This window comes from Dermochelys coriacea, chromosome 9 (genome assembly GCF_009764565.3).
Source record: "Dermochelys coriacea isolate rDerCor1 chromosome 9, rDerCor1.pri.v4, whole genome shotgun sequence".
Classification (NCBI taxonomy): Eukaryota; Metazoa; Chordata; order Testudines; family Dermochelyidae; genus Dermochelys; species Dermochelys coriacea.
Genome location: NC_050076.1, coordinates 25,854,295 through 25,871,201, shown reverse-complemented (window position 1 = coordinate 25,871,201; position 16,907 = coordinate 25,854,295). Strand labels below are relative to the sequence as shown.

The following is a 16,907-nucleotide window of genomic DNA, read 5'->3' as shown; positions in this document are numbered from 1 at the left end:
GAGGCTACCGCAAGGACAGTCACAGTTAGTGATAAACCTACTACGGCATAATCTGACTTCGTCAATTAGATTATACAGGATATGTGAGCAAAGGCCAATACATTAAAACTGCTGAACGGTCATTTACTTTTTGCAAAGAGCACAACTGTTCATCACTGCAGGCTGTAAGTGACCAAACACTTGCATTTTAAAAAATGGGAAAGTAAATCCAACATATTCAAATGGTCTCTTTATTTTATGAACAGGTAGGAGCCATCCAGCCCCAAATATCTGCCCCTATTGATTTAACTTGAACCCACTGTGGCAGCTCCAGCAGGGTTTCAGGTGACTTCAGGATTCAAACAAACAATGGCACACCCCTCCATTTGTAGGTCCTAATGAAAGCCTTTCAGACCCATAGACTTTAAGGCCAGAAGGGACTATCATGATTATCTAGTCTGACCTCTTGCACATCGCAAGCCACAGAGCTTCACCCATGTTCTCCTGTAATACACCCATAACCTCTGGCTGAGTTACTGAAGTCCTCAAATCTTGGTTTAAAAACTTCATGTTACAGAGAATCTACCATTTACTCTCATTCAAACCCGCAAGTGACCCATGCCACATATTGCAGAGGAAGGCGAAAACCCCCAAGGTCTCTGCCAATCTGACCTAAGGGGAAATTCCTTCCTGATCCCCAATGTAGGGTCTCAGTTAGACCCTGACCCTTTGGAAAAGTTAACTCGCACCACATTCCCCATTCTGCAGGGAATGCTACACAAACAGGACCAGGAATCCCAAACAGTCCAAGATCAGTGTCCCACTCACCATGCTGTTGAGCTTTGGCTCCTAGAGGCAGGGTTCTCGTAGGAAAGGCAGATTCCTCCCTGGGAGCCAGGACCACACCCATGACCCAATCCTGCCTTTTTAAAAAGCCTACTTTCTTAATTAGACCCAGCTGTCATCTCCTCCCTCCATACCTAGGCAATTTAGATATTCCCTTCGGGGTATGGCAGGTACTTTTCCTCTTTTCCCAGGAATCTTATTAACCCTTTTTTCCTGCTTTCTGGCAGTGGGATAATTAAACGCTATCACCTCCCCTGGAAATGTGTTCCTGGAGCTTACAGAGTCTTCAGCTTATTCACTTCATCAAATGTATCCGATGAAGTGAGCTGTAGCTCACGAAAGCTTATGCTCTAATAAATTTGTTAGTCTCTAAGGTGCCACCGGTACTCCTTTTCTTTTTGCGAATACAGACTAACACGGCTGCTACTCTGAAACTTCAGCTTATTCCTATCACTTGGATAGACAACTGATTGTTTTATATGTGTGACCACTGGAGGGCAGTGGACCTACAATAATTCACACAGCCCAGTAGTGTCCTAAAATGTCACTGATGCAGTAACACAGCTTTTTTTAATTTTAACCATCTTTCTTGAGCATTCTAGTCTTTCATTTTATGTGTAATATTTTGCTTATTCATTTAAGGAGAGAGATTCTTGTTTTTCTTCAGCATTACAACCCTATATAAAAGCCAGTAGGAAACTACCTTATTGATTAAATGGTGTTTTTCCTATGGCCAATGAACTAATTAAGCACTCCTTAGTGTCAAATGCAATCAGAATAAAGGTCAGAAATTTTGTTATTTACAAGTGACCTGATTCCTGAGGTTTCAATCAAATAAAACAAAGAATCAAACTGGCCAGTAATTCAATAATGAAGAAAGCTCTGTATTGTCTTTTGCTTCACATTCTTTTGCCTATGCTCCATGTTTGTTCTTGGACTTCTCATCTTCAGATCACATCCTTCAGGATTTAACCAAAGGAGTCTGGTGACATCTGAAAGTGAGTAGGCAAGACCGATATTTAAAAGTGTCTCAGAACCAATTCACAGCACTGATTAGACTATCAGACACAAAAGAGGGTAGGGAACGCTCCCCTCAAAGAGCCTCCATGGGGTTTAACTTGAAAATGGGCCACATTCATGGTTATTAAAATATCATTATTGGCATTATTTAAAGCAGGCCAAAAATCGCTGTGCAGAAGCACGAACACTTCGAGCTAGAGAAGATGTATACAAGCTAGGGGCAGATCATGGGGCTGTGCAATAACAACACATGCATTACCCTTGATCACTCCTAAAGCCTGTCCTGGATTAAGAAAAGGAGGACTTGTGGCACCTTAGAGACTAACACATTTATTTGAGCATAAGCTTTCGTGCATCCGATGAAGTGAGCTGTAGCTCACGAAAGCTTATGCTCAAATAAGTTTGTTAGTCTCTAAGGTGCCACAAGTCCTCCTGTTCTTTTTGCGAATACAGACTAACATGGCTGCTACTCTGAAACCTGTCCTGGAATGTTTTCCACAGCTCAACATGTAAAGAATCTTTGGACTGTAAACTCAACAGTCTTGGGGGAGACAGGATTGAGGCACAACACTTGCTCACTACAGGTGCCATTATAGATATAGCTGTTGAGGGTTGTATGTATCCTGAAGCCAGTATTTGGCCTTTAGTTCATAATCATTAACTTTTAAGGAGGCAGGAAACCCAAGTGCTCATGGACTACATTACAATACCAACAATCTTTGCATTCAATACAGATGAGCTAGCTAACAATATTTTCTCCCTTCTGTTAGGCACAACATGATTTTCTTCAGCATCACTTGTTGATAGGCCTTTCCGCCCTCCTAAAACAAACACATTAATTATGGAAAATCAAATAGTTGTATCCATTTCTGTCTGAGTTTTCCTGTGTCTTTGATAAGGTTTGTTCTATACCCGTGCTTATTTTTTTTGGATCCCATTTCAAATAATCAGTGCCACTGTTACAAATGACAGCTTTAAGTAATCACCAGTAACAGGAATTCTCTTAGGTGCTGAACTTAATTATAGTCAGAAATCAATGCAAATATTCCTGTGTCCCTAACACCCAAGAATGTGCAATGGCATTAGGAATGGAGCTCTCAGAGCAAAACATCACCATGTTAAGGAGATCAGTATATATTTTATGTCACAACAGTTCTTGATATGTCATCAGCATGGTAGAGAGTAAACGAATGAGTGCTGGGCATGTGGAAGAGGAAGCATGTAGGCCCCAGTCATGCAAACTGATCCACATGGGCAGATCCCAGCCACCATGCAGAAACTAGAATGATTTTAGTGGGAATCTCTGCAGGCATATGAGTCAGACCAGACTGCAGGATCAGGACCAGTCCAGTTTTACATGACATACATCTTATGCCCTGGATGCTCCTCGTACTCTAGTCTAAGTCATAATTAACTGCATTAGTCAATGCAATTAAACCACCATAAATTGAGAGCAGAATTAGGCCCTTTATCTACAGGACAATAAGAGATCAGTTTATGGACACCTAAGTAGATCATTAAACTAAAATGACATATATAAGGAGTTTATCTTGAACCAGTTATTCCACAGTGCTCTAGAAGACTAACCATCTCCTAAGCACTGCTCATTGTTAGTAACTATCCAAGTTATAAAGCAATCAAAGGGATAATCATACTAAGACTTGCAATGTTGTGGGTCCAAAAGAACGGTAATCTTGATACCCCTATTGAAATCCACAGTCAACTGCATTTTACTCAGTTGTATGAATAAATAAATGTCTGGCATGTCATCCAAAGGATACGTCACATTTCATTTGGATTTTCTGTTAGAACACCTACCATGAGATAGATTCCTATCTGACAGTCTGCCCTGAGTAAGAACAACTAGTGTCAGAGTCACAGTTCAGCCCCTTTCCTCTCTTGCTTCATGGGGGAAGTAAAGTGCCAGCCCTTTTCCTGGTACAGCTTACTTCCTCCTCTGTGCCAGCTCATATGCACTGGCTGGCATGTTAAGGGAGGGGAATCCAAGGCTCCACGCACTCCCTTCCCATCGGAGAGGGAGGAGACTGGCGGCAGCTGCAGGCAGGAGAAGAAGAGGGTTCTTTATGTCCTTTACTCTTATGTACTTTACAAGGATACAGCAAGGACCATAATCTTGCCCTGTGTGGTTAATGCATCCATTCTTACACACAGAAGAGTCTCATAGGAAAAGCTACATGTGCAAAAGTGCAAAACATTAAAGCATCTATATATTGTTTAATTATGAATTGCAGAATGTATGAATGCTCATTTTAGACATTTCAAATATGTCTGATTTCGTTTTCTTTTCTAGAGAACTAACACATCAGAGGTGAATCAACTAAGATCACTGATATATATTATAGCTGTTTTGAACTTGTGGGTCAGTTTTTATAGGGGCCTTCACTGAACTTCTAAAATTAGGCACACCAATTTCTGCACACATGTTCTTCACTCCTGTATTTCTACATATTCATTTTTTCATGCTTACACATTTTTGCCCATCCAAAATTTAGGCATGGAAAAGTGTTGGCACACATTTAAAAACTGCTTTTGAAAATGTGATCTTTTGTTTAATAAGAGTATTGTGTCAAAATGTAAATTTAAAATCATTTAAAACCCTTCACACTGATCTTTTTATTATAGTGTACCACCTTGACACATGTAGCACTTTACATAAGGAAAATCCATGACTACTGGTTCAAATGGGACACAATTCCAAGAGCAGAATTAGAAAATAGATGAGAAGTGAGAAGAGGCTGCCAAAATATATGGCTTTAAATATTTGGAATTAGAACCTGTTTAGCTGTAGGGAATTTTTCAATAAAATTAGAAATGTATTTTAAGATGCTTTTATACAAGAACTCTTTAAAACTCTTCAAAAGAAGAAAAAAGAATGAAGAATAAAACCATGCTCTACCTGACGGGGGGTCCTTTCAGATTTGCTCCTGCACCACTCCCAATCTGTGAGTTCTGGTTTACGGCTCTCCTCATGAGACAGCCTTCTTTCCTGCGCTTCAAAAAATGTTGATTTGTCAAAGTTTCTGACCTCCTCTCTTTTAAAGGCTCCTAGTTTGTCAGTAAGAAGATGGTCCATGCTTTTGTCCTTGGCAAGTTCTTGTTTAGTCTCCGTACTTTTGCCCTTGCTGAAATCTTTAAATATGGAGCTATCCTCTATGGGTATGGTGCTGAACTCAATTTTGGCAGATTTAAGGATTTTGCTGCTATCTTTCTGAGATTCTTGTGTGTTTTCACAGTCATAGTTCATCAGGTTATGATAGGATATAGAGTTATCATCACCATCATCATCATCATGGTGGTAGTTTTCATGGGATATCTTGTAGATTCCATAACCTTGTTGGAATGACAGATTGAATTCAAAACCCCTCCTTTTTGCTAAACAGAAAGAGAAATCTCTAGTTAAAATATAAAAAAGTTACATATAAGAAACACAGAAAATGTATTTTAAAAATGCCTGATTTTATCTGTAAATTTAAAACTAAAATACAAGTTGGTTACTTTTAACAATAGACTTTTTGGTATCCATAATGTATGAATTTATTATGGAAAATTAAATACTAACCATAGCATTTTAGATACTCTGGTAATTAGATTATTTATTCCTTTGTCAAAGCATGGTAGAATTTCTATGTTCTGAAGGTGGTTCTTTGCCAGAAAATAGGAATAGTTTCACCCATCATTTTTTAAAGAACACGATTTGCAAAGCCTTATAAAAGTTATACTAGAAGTAAATAACTAAATTATGGTTCATTTCGCAGTGTATCTCAGTTTCAGCTAATGAGAAATTCCCCAAAATCGCAAAAAGATAACATAGCATGCTTTCAGAAAAATACACTTAAAATAATAGAAATGTAGGACCGGAAGGGCCTCATTAGGTTATCTAGTCTGGTCCCCCACACTGAGGCAGTACTAGGTATTATCTAGACAATCCCTGACAGGTGTTTGTCTAACCTATTCTTAAAAACCTCCAGTGATTCCACAGCCTCCCTATGTTCTACTTCTGAGAATCAATCAGAACTGTACTTCAGTGCCAAGAGGCAAATAAGAAAAATACATTTCTACATTAGAAAACAATCATGTAGGTGAACTAATTCCACAATCAGTTTACCTTCATACGGAGACAATATATACATTCCACATATAAAATTATATTCTAACATCAGGACTCTGACTAATTATTTTAGTTGATATAGTAGTTCAGGAATTAAGGTAAGAGTGCTCCACTTCCACATATCCCCTTAATTACTTCTCTCCTCTACCATAAATTCTCTCCATTTCTTCACCCTGCATTCCCATTTTCATAGTACTAGATATAGTAATTAAAGGTATGTCTCTTATCTAATCATGAAAGCATTTTCCTAACAAATCTACCTAAAAACATTTTAAGACACAAAGTACAGAGAACCATTTATAAAATAGTGTCTTTATTCAGCATATAGATTCTATTTCTCAACAGATAGTATTAAGTGTGAAATCACAAACTCAACCATTATTCTGTTAAAAATCCAGAATAGCCTTTAGCTCGAACATCCTAAAAACAAAGCATTTCTATTTACTAGGGCTGTCGATTAATCACAGTTAACTCACAATTAATTCAAAAAAATTAATTGAGATTAAAAAAATTAATTGTGATTAATCACAGTTTTAATTGCACTGTTAAACAATAGAATACCAATTGAAATGTATTAAATATTTTGGATGTTTTTCTACATTTTCATATATATTGTATTCTGTGTTGTAACTGAAATCAAAGTGTATATTATTTTTGATTACAAATATTTGCACTGTAAAAATGATAAACAAAAGAAATAGTATTTTTCAATTCACCTCATATAAGTACTGTAGTGCAATCTCTTTGTCGTGAAAGTGCAGCTTACAAATGTAGATTTTTTTGTTACATAACTGAACTCAAAAACAAAACAATGTAAAACTTCAGAGCCTATTTCTTGTTCCACTCAGTCCTACTTCTTGTTCAGCCAATCACTAAGACAAACGAGTTTGTTTACATTTACAGGAGATAATGCTGCCCTCTTTTTATTTACAATGTCACCAGAAAGCGAGAACAGGTATTTACATGGCACTTTTGTAGCCGGCATTGCAAAGTATTTATGTGCCAGATATGCTAAACATTTGTATGCCCCTTCATGCTTCGGCCACCATTTCAGAGGCATGCTTCCATGCTGATGACGCTTGTTAAAAAAATGTGTTAATTAAATTTGTGACTGAACTCCTTGGGGGGGAGAATTGTATGTCCCCAGCTCTATTTTACCCACATTCTGCCATATATTTCATGTTATAGCAGTCTCGGATGATGACCCAGCACATGTTGTTCATTTTAAGAACACGTTCACTGCAGATTTGACAAAACACAAAGAAGATACCAATGTGAGATTTAGGTTTAAGAATCTGAAGTGTCTTCCAAAATCTGAGAGGGATGAGGTGTGGAGCTTGCTTACAGAAGTCTTAAAAGAGCAACACTCTGATGCGGAAACTACAGAACCCAAACCACCAAAAAAAAAATCATCCTTCTGCTGTTGGCATTTGATTCAGATAACGAAAATGAACATGCGCACTGCTTTGGTTTATTATCAAGCAGAACCCATCATCAGCATGAATGCATGTCCCTTGGAATGGTGGTTGAAGCATGAAGGGACATATGAATCTTTAGTGCATCTGGCATGTAAATATCTTGTGACACTGGCTACAACAGTGCCAAGCGAGTGCCTGTTCTCACTTCCAGGTGACATTGTAAACAAGAAGCGGGCAGCATTATCTCCAGCAAATGTAAATAAACTTGTTTGTCTAAGCGATTGGCTGAAAAAGAAGCAGTATTGAGTGGACTCGTAGGCTCTAATCTATTATATTGTTTTATTTTTGAGTGCAGTTATTCATTGTACATAAGTCTACATTTGTAAATGCAACTTTCATGATAAAGAGATTGCACTACAGTACTTCTATTAGGTGAACGGAAAAATACTATTTCTTTCATTTTTTTACAATGCAAATACTTGTAATCAAAAATAAATATAAAGTGAGCACTGTACACTTTGTATTCTGTGTTGTAATTGAAATCAGTATATTTGAAAAGGTAGAAAACATCCAAAATATTTAAATCAATGATATTCTATTATTAACAGTGTGATTAATCACAATTAATTTTTTTAATTGCTTGACAGCTCTACTATTTACATTATTATATAATTGTTTCTTTACCATCATCATAAATTTACCTCTGTAAGTATTAGATTAGATTAGATTCAGAGCAAAGCTGTATCTGGAATTAATAGTTTTCTTAACAAACTGCAATCACTCTCCTTGGGATAGTGGTTAAAAGTTCATGGTCTGGATTTGAAAGAAGAATCCAATTCAGAGAGAACAAATGACTTGAGCCAAAAGGTGCTTTTCTGAAGATCATGAACCTTGTTCTCCTCTCATTTACTTCCATGAGAATCAGGAGTAAACCCACTCAAGTCAATGGAGTTACACCAGTATAAACAGGGAACAAGAGTTTAATCCAAAACCAATTGATGTCAATGAGAATTTTTGTACCGATTTAAATTTTCTATGGATCAGGCCCTTATAGCGAGAAGATAATCAGGCCCTACACCTGCAAGTAGCTCTCACTGCTGAATGGCTAATGCAGAAAACTATTATAATTATTATATGTGAAAGTAATTGCAACACATTGCTGTGGCTTTGAGGTCCTGTCAACACCGAAGGCCTCTCAGTGGCTGTATGATGAATGTGTGAGCAGTAGGATCTGAAGGGCCTTTTCTTTCATTGATAAAATTCCTGTAATTCCGGGGCATGAAGTCATCAGAATTCAGAGGTGTTTTTGCCTGTTTTTAAAATGTGTTTAGCACAGTAAATGTATTTTCTTAATGCATGTCATATTTTGGCAGATGGGTTTTTCTAGAGGTGGGGAGGAGTCAGATTTTGAACTCATAGTTTCCATTAGAAGGTTTGACAGTGACTCGCTGTGTGGTTTTGGGCAAGTCACTTAACTTCTCTGTGCCTGAATTTCCCTGCCTGTAAAATGGAATAATAATGCTCTCTAGCCATCTTATAGGTATGTTGTTAGGCTTATTTAATTAATGTCCATGAAAATCTTTCAGATCCTCAGATGAAATATGCTACAGGAGTGCAGAGTATTGTTACTGTTGCAGACAACTTTCTATGCAATCTACTATAAAATTTACTCTAACAGTATGTTGCCATATGGAACATCACATAAACCAATATCCTATCCTTCAACCTCCCACACTTACTTTTCCTTTCTTCTGAAGAAATGGCATATGCATTCCTCCTGCAGTTAATGATGCAGCCACAGGGCAGGTGGACCCAGCGTTCTGACAAAACAAACACAGGGGTGACCGTGGCAGCTAGTAAAGTCAGCAGAAAACTGAATGTCTCAAAGGAAAGGCTTTGAAAACCAACTATGTGCTGGACAGCCATCTGTATCTGAAAGGCAGAACATTAAGAAATTAAATCACTTCAGTCACATACTGTATTTCCAGGAATAACAAAAACATCACATTGTTAATGTGACAAAAATAGAGGTCACAGATTTTCATTGATTTCCCGCTAGGCTTTGTGACTTTGACAGACGCTAGAAGACAAATGTCCTCATACAGTCCCTCTTCCTCTCTCTCTGTTTCTCAGAATTTCTTATGCTGCAAATGAAATGATAAATATTGATGCCTGAGGTCTGCCAAAGAAGCAGCTCAGATTCCAAGCAATTCTTAGGGATGACTGAGCCAATCCTGTGAGGTGCTGAGCATCCTCCACTCCCAAAGTCAATGGGGTTTGAGGGCACTCAGTGCCAGGCAGGATTGGGCTTCACGTGCATGATAATTCTCATTCTTTATGGAAAGGAGCTGAGAGGCTGACTCCATACACATCCATAGGACAAGGATGACACTGAACAATTCCCAACATGTTCACATGCCCAGCAAAGGACTCACTTGTAAGTATCCTTTGTTATATTTATCCTTTCCATACATTGCATCAAAATGTAGTAATGCTTCAATAATTACAAAGATGCAAACATTCTTCATCACTTCTCAGACAAGCTTAGGTTTCTTACCCAGAGATGACTGTCAAAGGGCGTGACTCAGAACTGTGAGGATGGAGGAAAAACAATCTGCCTTAGTAAAACTCACAGATCTCAGAGAGTCAACCTAATGCCTGCCAGACTGCTTGAAACACAAAACCTGATTCACCCCTACCATTAGCCTAGCTCTATGCTGGGTTCAGTGGTGTTACACTGATGTAAAACTGGAAAAACAATGATGAATCTGGCTTTTCATTTTTGAAATGCACTGATTTTGTATGAATGTATCAATTCTGATGAAAGCCAGACAAACACAGCTCTAGTTGAAATGACTTCTATGGATGTGATTTATGCTGTTCATAATTGCTGGATGATTGTTTCAATTAATATCACACACACTCTCTCCCTGTGTAAATAAATCATTACAAATATGCAAAGAAGTCTGACTTTTACCATTGTTGGAAGCCAGAGAATGACTTTTGTCAACGCAAGAATCAGCGAGAATCGTTTCTGAGCAAACTCCACAGTGTAGGTCCTGTTCTGCACACTGTTTGTGCAATGGGAGTCCAGCCCACAGCGCTCAGCTGGGCTTTGCCTAAATACTATCTCCGAGCAGGGGCAGGCATTTCGGAAATGCTTCAGGGTTTTATCCACGGGGTCCTCCGGAGAAAGGGATGGGGCGGTGTTACAAACTGGGGGCGTCCCAGTAGTGAAATAGCCTCGGGTGATTTCCTGGTAATCGACATAAAGACGCTGTTGCTCATCTGAGCACAACAGTTGGTAAGTTAGAGGGACAGAAAGCGCGGTGAGAAGGCAGAAGCACAGCGAGTAGACAATGAATAAAAACAGGACATAGGAACTGGTGCAATCTGTGAGGCAACCCCAAGAGGTGGGGACATAGGTGCCCCAACCACAGAGAGGCAAAATGCACACCAGCAAGCTGACAGTCCAGATAGTGAGAATGGCCCATATCATGCTCACTGGCTGTTTGGAGGTCCACTGACTCCACATCACAGTTCTGTTGATCGTGTAGAAGTTATAAGAAACTATAAGAGTACCTTTCAGATTGCTAGAAATGCCCTGAAATAAATAAAGCAGCGCTGATGTGGTACACAGAGGCTGGGGGAGCGCCTCGCTTGACCACTGCATGAGCATAAAGATAGTCACTGGCACCACACTTATCAAATCATCCACAGACAAGGAAGTCACAATCATTGAAAGTGTGGTTTTGTTTTGAATTTTCAGTAAGGACACTAGTGAATAAATGCTGCCCAGCAAGGTAGTGAGCGTAATTATAAACGTAAAGCAAAAAAGAAAGATATTCAAAGTTCTTTGTCCATTGGTTATATCCATAATGCCATGATTTTCAGTAAAGAGGCTTGTCCCATTCAGTGGGAAATGACTAGGTGTTACCGACATGGTTGTTAGGGATTTTATTTTTCCTTCTCACTGACTCCGCAAGTTTTTGTCAGATGAATCGGAACTGCTCCACATCACAAGTTTCTTCTTTGTTTTCATAGACTCTCCTTTTTGACACTTGATCAGGATACATTCAGGTGTGTGTGTCCTCTACATCCAGGATAACTCTCACCCAAAAAGCAGGCTCCATCAAATCAAAGGAAACATTAACACATGTACTAAAGAGCGCACGATGCTGACAGAAAAGCAATTCCTCCTTAAAACAGTCTTTGGGGTTTGAGCTGGTTCTTTATAATCCTTCCAAGTACAAGAGGATGATTAAATTGGGCTCTTGCAGAAATAAAATACCACTCACTTTTGACAGATAGCAGACAATGTGCCTTACTCGAGAGTTCAGTTGAAATGAAGGCAGAATGTCAGGTATGCTCAAGCCCAACTGGTTCAGGGAAAAACATAGTAGAGAATAAGAGGCTCTTTGATTCAGCCTGCGCCGTTCAGAGCTGCAGGAGGGAGGAGTCAGATCCAAGCAGGATAGCAGAAAGGGGGGAAATTAGTATCTTTCCAGGCAGAGCTGCCTCTTAGCTAGATCAGAAACACAAAACAGAGTCCTTGCTAAGCCCCACCTCCAATGCTGACTCTAAAATGCAATGCAAATACTCAGACCTGATGTCAGCCATAAATGTCATCCCTGAAAGCCCAGTGCTGCTCCACAACTGTGCATCACAAGCTGGAGAGCTGCTTTTATTCTTACCATATTTTCTGTATTCTGAGCAGAGAGAGGGGGAAAGCTGCAAAAGCCTTTTATAAAAGATGAAACTGACAGTGTATCCTGTTCTCCCTTTATATTCTTACTCCAACTGTATGTATGTGTGTAATTATATATTTATACATTGGCAACATTGACAAAAGACAGATAGCAATCAGCAGCACAAAATTGTCAAGTTGTGTGCTAGCTTTGTTTTGGATCAGCATCAGTTGAGGGGGGGGGCAGTACATAAACTTTTATTCCATAGAAGAAGATTCAAATACAAAGAGCATCAAGTACTGAATGAATACTGTCTTTTGACTAAGTACAGGCAAACCAGCAGATCATGTGCCTTTGGATATGTACAGATATTTTACATTTAGTAAATGTGATGCTGATTAAACTGATAACTTGACAGTATTGTAAAGAGCCAACAGAGGCAGGCAGGTGGAATGCAACCTTTTTGCAGAGGTCTGCCTCTCCACTCTGATCAGCAACAGTGCTGCTATTCAAATACTGGCTTTGGGTGTATCCATAGCACGACAGACAGTCTCTGTTTAACTGTATTATCGTTTAAGGCTAAGACTGCTGTAGACTGGCACTAAAATGTGATTGACACCCCCACATTCATTTCACTTGTGATGTATGCCAGCAAGGGCCTGTTCTACAGGCTTTGTTTTGCTCTAGCAGTGCAAAACAGATGAAAACACGACTTGACTGGCCAGCTGATGATCTACTCATCATAGGAGGGCATGGCTGGGAGAAAGGGGTATTGCTGCTGTCCAGTGATTCCCCAGATACTGAAAAGCCCCTTGAGGGCTACAACAACTCAGAACAATCTTGAGACTACACTAAGGTCTTGCCCACACTAACAGCAGCGTGTAGGTTACATGTAGCTATACACCGCAGTAAAGAGCAGGACACTACACTGCTAAAAATAAGTGGTAGGCACTGCTTGGGCACATAGAGAGCCTTGTAGGGGACATACTCTAAGGTTCTGGCATGGCTTTACTTGCCTAAGTAGTGCCTCTCCATCTACGCTGCTATTTATACCCATGCTAGGGGGTGAGTGCAGTGAATGTACTTGACACGCCACCATAAGGAGTGTAGACATGTCCTAAGTTGCTCTTCAGGACTGAACTGGTACCCCGAGGATCAGAAAACTGCAAAAAGTGGTTAATAGACACCCCACTCTACAACCCCCAAGTTATGTCAGGCACAGCGCTAGATCTGCCGCATACACCTTGCTTTTGTCATAGTAAAGGATTGCAATTTATCTGTCCTACCTGTGCTGCTCCAACTGAAAGCTAGGGCTCCTTTCCTTAAAAGTGTATTTACAAATCACAATTGCCTTTACCCTGCATCAACTTTAAGTCAACCACAGTTCTCTAAACCTTGAGATTAACAGGCCAAGTCTGTCTGGGATTACTGTCACAAGACAGAAGAGAAATAGGCACCACCCACCCTTGCATGGGCCGTCATTTTTACTTCAGCTGACACACTCTCAATATCCTTCATTCTTCTGTAACCTACGTAGAGGGAAGGTAGGTCAATTTACTTATCAATTCTGTGCTACAGGACTCCTCTAGCTGACAAAGTCTTTGCATAGAACATGAATTTCTATCTTTGCAAGAGACTATAGCTGGATTTTCTAAAGGAAGCCTCCAAATACTAAAAGTGGAAATTATAACAGGATTCACTTTCATTCTCTCCTTAGGAATCCAGTAGCAGTCTTTATCATGAGTAAGGCTGTGAGTCTCTCACGGAGGTCACAGATTCCATGACTTTCCTGAACCTCCGGGACTTCTGCAGCAGCCTGTGTGGCTGACCACAGGGCTGCCTGAGCAGCTGGGCACCGGCCGCTGCTCAGGTGGCCCCAAGGCAGCTGGTCCCAGGCTGCCCTGGAGCAGCAGTCTGGGAGCAGCAGCAGCGCCCTGGGTTCCCTCCACCCTCCAGCAGCAGCGACAGGGCCCTGGGTCACCCTCCCCGCCCAGAACAGCAGCAGTGGTAGCGGTGCCCCAGGGCTCCGTGCCCCCCCACCCTCCGGAGTCATGGCGGGGGCTCAGGGTGCCGCCCCCTCCTGCCCTGAGGAGGAGCAGCAGCAGCAGCGGGGCCCCTGAGCCCCATCAGGAGCAGCAGCATCTGCTGGAGCATCCCCCCACCCTCAGTGCCTATGATACAGTTAGGGGTATTTTTAGTAAAAGTCATGGACAGATCAGGGGCTGGGACTTTTTTTTTATTGCCCCGACCTGTCCATGACTTTTACTAAAAATACCCCCAACTGAATCGTAGCCTTAATCACAAAACAATTACGTGCGCGCACAGAGCTGATAATTTCAAATTCCTTTTTATGAATAACACTAAAAAATACACCGCTTTTGCAGCACAGCAGTTACAATGTACCCTAACTAGAAATTTATTTTCTTTTAAAATGAAGAATATAACACAAGGCCCAGACACTAAATAAATACAGGGATTTCTGACAATGGGAGATCTTCTGCTTTAATGTAAGCTCACCCAGGGTATTACACTGACAAATAAAACATTTGATTGTACTATATAACCAGTTGTTTCAGCATCCCCAATATTGGGCACAAACAACACTTCAAAGAAGAAAGAAAACAAATGGATAATGACTGTAGCTGTTAGGCTCACACACGGTCTTGGTTTAATGATGTAGTGCAGCTGCTGAAGACATTTGGCATACAGTCTGGGATCCTCCTTTACGGTGTGGTCCCAGTCTCAATCCCACTGACTTCTTTAAAATTACAGGCAACTGCATTGAGATCCAACCCATGGATTCCATCTGGGTTACCCCTGGCAACTCTAGCTTGTCCCTGCAGGGCTGGGCTGGATCTGACCAGTGCTCACCAAGGCTGTAGGTTTTGTACCCCTGACATAAATCACTACTGATTGGCCAGGAGCTTCCAGCTTCTCTCTCGGGGTACGTGTGCACATGCAGGAAAGTCTGCCCTTAATCAAGCTTCTGCACCAGCTTCAAAACAACTACTGAGCATGGTTAACGATTTCCCACATTCCCTGTAGCATGCTGAAATAGCAAATACTTCTTTGCAGCCATTCAAGGCTCTTTACTGCCACTTTGTCTGAGAGCAAGTAGAAACAGCAGCTGTAATTACAGCAGTAAGTGTTTTTGGCTGACCACCATGAAATAATAAAAAGAAATGGGGGTTACACTTACATTCTCTGCATATGCTCCTGCTGGCTGGGTGGACTTCATCTGCACTGTTCTTTCTTGTCACATTTCTGCCAAGGGAACTCAGTGTTCTTAAGAGGCTTTCTTGATGGCACTTCCCTTTTTTCTCTTGGTAAATTTTTCTTTGCTGCTTCTTGCATCATGCTTCTGCTATGTGCATTTACAGTAATTGTGATAGCTGTTCCAGAGCTAGCTCAGCTATCAACTTCAACTTCTCAGAGTTCCTTGTTTAAAATCTCACCCCCCAAACAATCTCATATGTGGACTTCTTGACTGAATGCAAAGTCACACGGTTTAGTTTGTTCAAAGAGAGCCCTCACACTATCTCTGGCCATCTGGACCCTTTGGTAAAAGCACTCCCATTCGTGTATTTTCCATTCCTGTTTGGAATGAAACACTCCTTAGACTTTTTAAGACAATATCAAGGTATTTTTTAATCCCCTTCCTCAGCGAAGGTTAACAATTTATAAGTATTTTCAGCCTCACCACTCAGTAAATTAAATGAGCTGATATGCACCTCGCTACTCTGGGGTAAGCTTTATTTGAAATATGGTAAAGCACTTCTTCCACTCAGGTCACTCTATGGCTTTATAAAACTGAAAGTCTTATAGAAGGATGAACATTAGCATTTTCTTTTCCTCTTATTGATGCTAGTTCAAAATGTGTCAACTTCTGACACTATGTCATGGAACAATGGTAAAGACTCACAGAATGAGTCCCTTTTTTGTAACACTGAAGAAGGAACTTTGTTGGAATAAGAAAAACAGTATTATTCCTAAAATTGCACATTTGCTCTCTCTGCTTCTGTTCCACATCCTGGCTTCCTTCTATGGTTTTAAACAAACAGTACACATATCTTCATACCACCCACATCTCTTTCTTAACCTCTAAGTGGCATCTGTGTGTATCAGAGAGTGCAGGTCCCTTGGGAGCTCCTAGTAATGTGAAGCAGACTCAATGAGGTGGTTCTTTGGCATCCATCTTAGGACAAACTTCTGGATGGGAGAGACAGAGCTGGACAGATAAGTCACACTATGTGTGCACTGGCACAACCAGTCCTCACTCTGAAGGGACTGCTGACATTCTGTGCCACAGTATGGCAAAGAGAAGTCCGAGCTGAAGATCTTCCTGGGCTGCAAAAACACAGTAGCAAGAAGGCAAATTCCCCTGCTGCTAAGCCGTCCCTGGGTGTGCTGTGGATTCAGACTACGGTCAGGCAAGGGCTGTTTCTGTAGGTTGCTTAAGACATTTACTATTTAATTTATGGCATGCATTACTTAACCTCCCAAATTGCAAGTTCTTTATCACTTTCCCTATACATGTGCCACCTTGTGGGATATGACTTGGTAGTTTTTAAATTCCAATCTGCCTATTAAGTGTTACCCATGTTGCAGCTGCCCTGTGTTGGATAGATGTCGGTTATTGGAGGAAGCACCAGGTGCTGATTTGTAATGAACAAAAGGATAATTTGCACAAAGGCCACAAATCCCTGGAGCATAATGACTTGGGTGTAGGGGTCTCTCTACTTTCCAGCAATGGGTGCTCATTACTGTAATAAAATCAGTGCTGTGTCAGGAATCAAGTCCTCTGTGCTCACTGGTAACAGATACAGC

General features: G+C 40.5%; 1 protein-coding gene across 1 annotated transcript in view; it reads right to left on the bottom strand.

Moving 5' to 3' along the window:
- GPR149 (G protein-coupled receptor 149) overlaps positions 1-11,942 on the bottom strand; it is a 43,373-nt gene extending 31,431 nt beyond the window's left edge. The window contains exons 1-3 of the mRNA XM_038416322.2: positions 10,370-11,942; positions 9,132-9,324; positions 4,763-5,238 (exon numbers count right to left, since the gene is read on the bottom strand). Of these exons, the coding sequence (XP_038272250.1) occupies positions 4,763-5,238; positions 9,132-9,324; positions 10,370-11,335 (1,635 nt within the window). The 5' untranslated portion in view covers positions 11,336-11,942. The remainder of the gene's footprint in view (positions 1-4,762; positions 5,239-9,131; positions 9,325-10,369) is intronic.
- Positions 11,943-16,907: the final 4,965 nt, after the last annotated feature.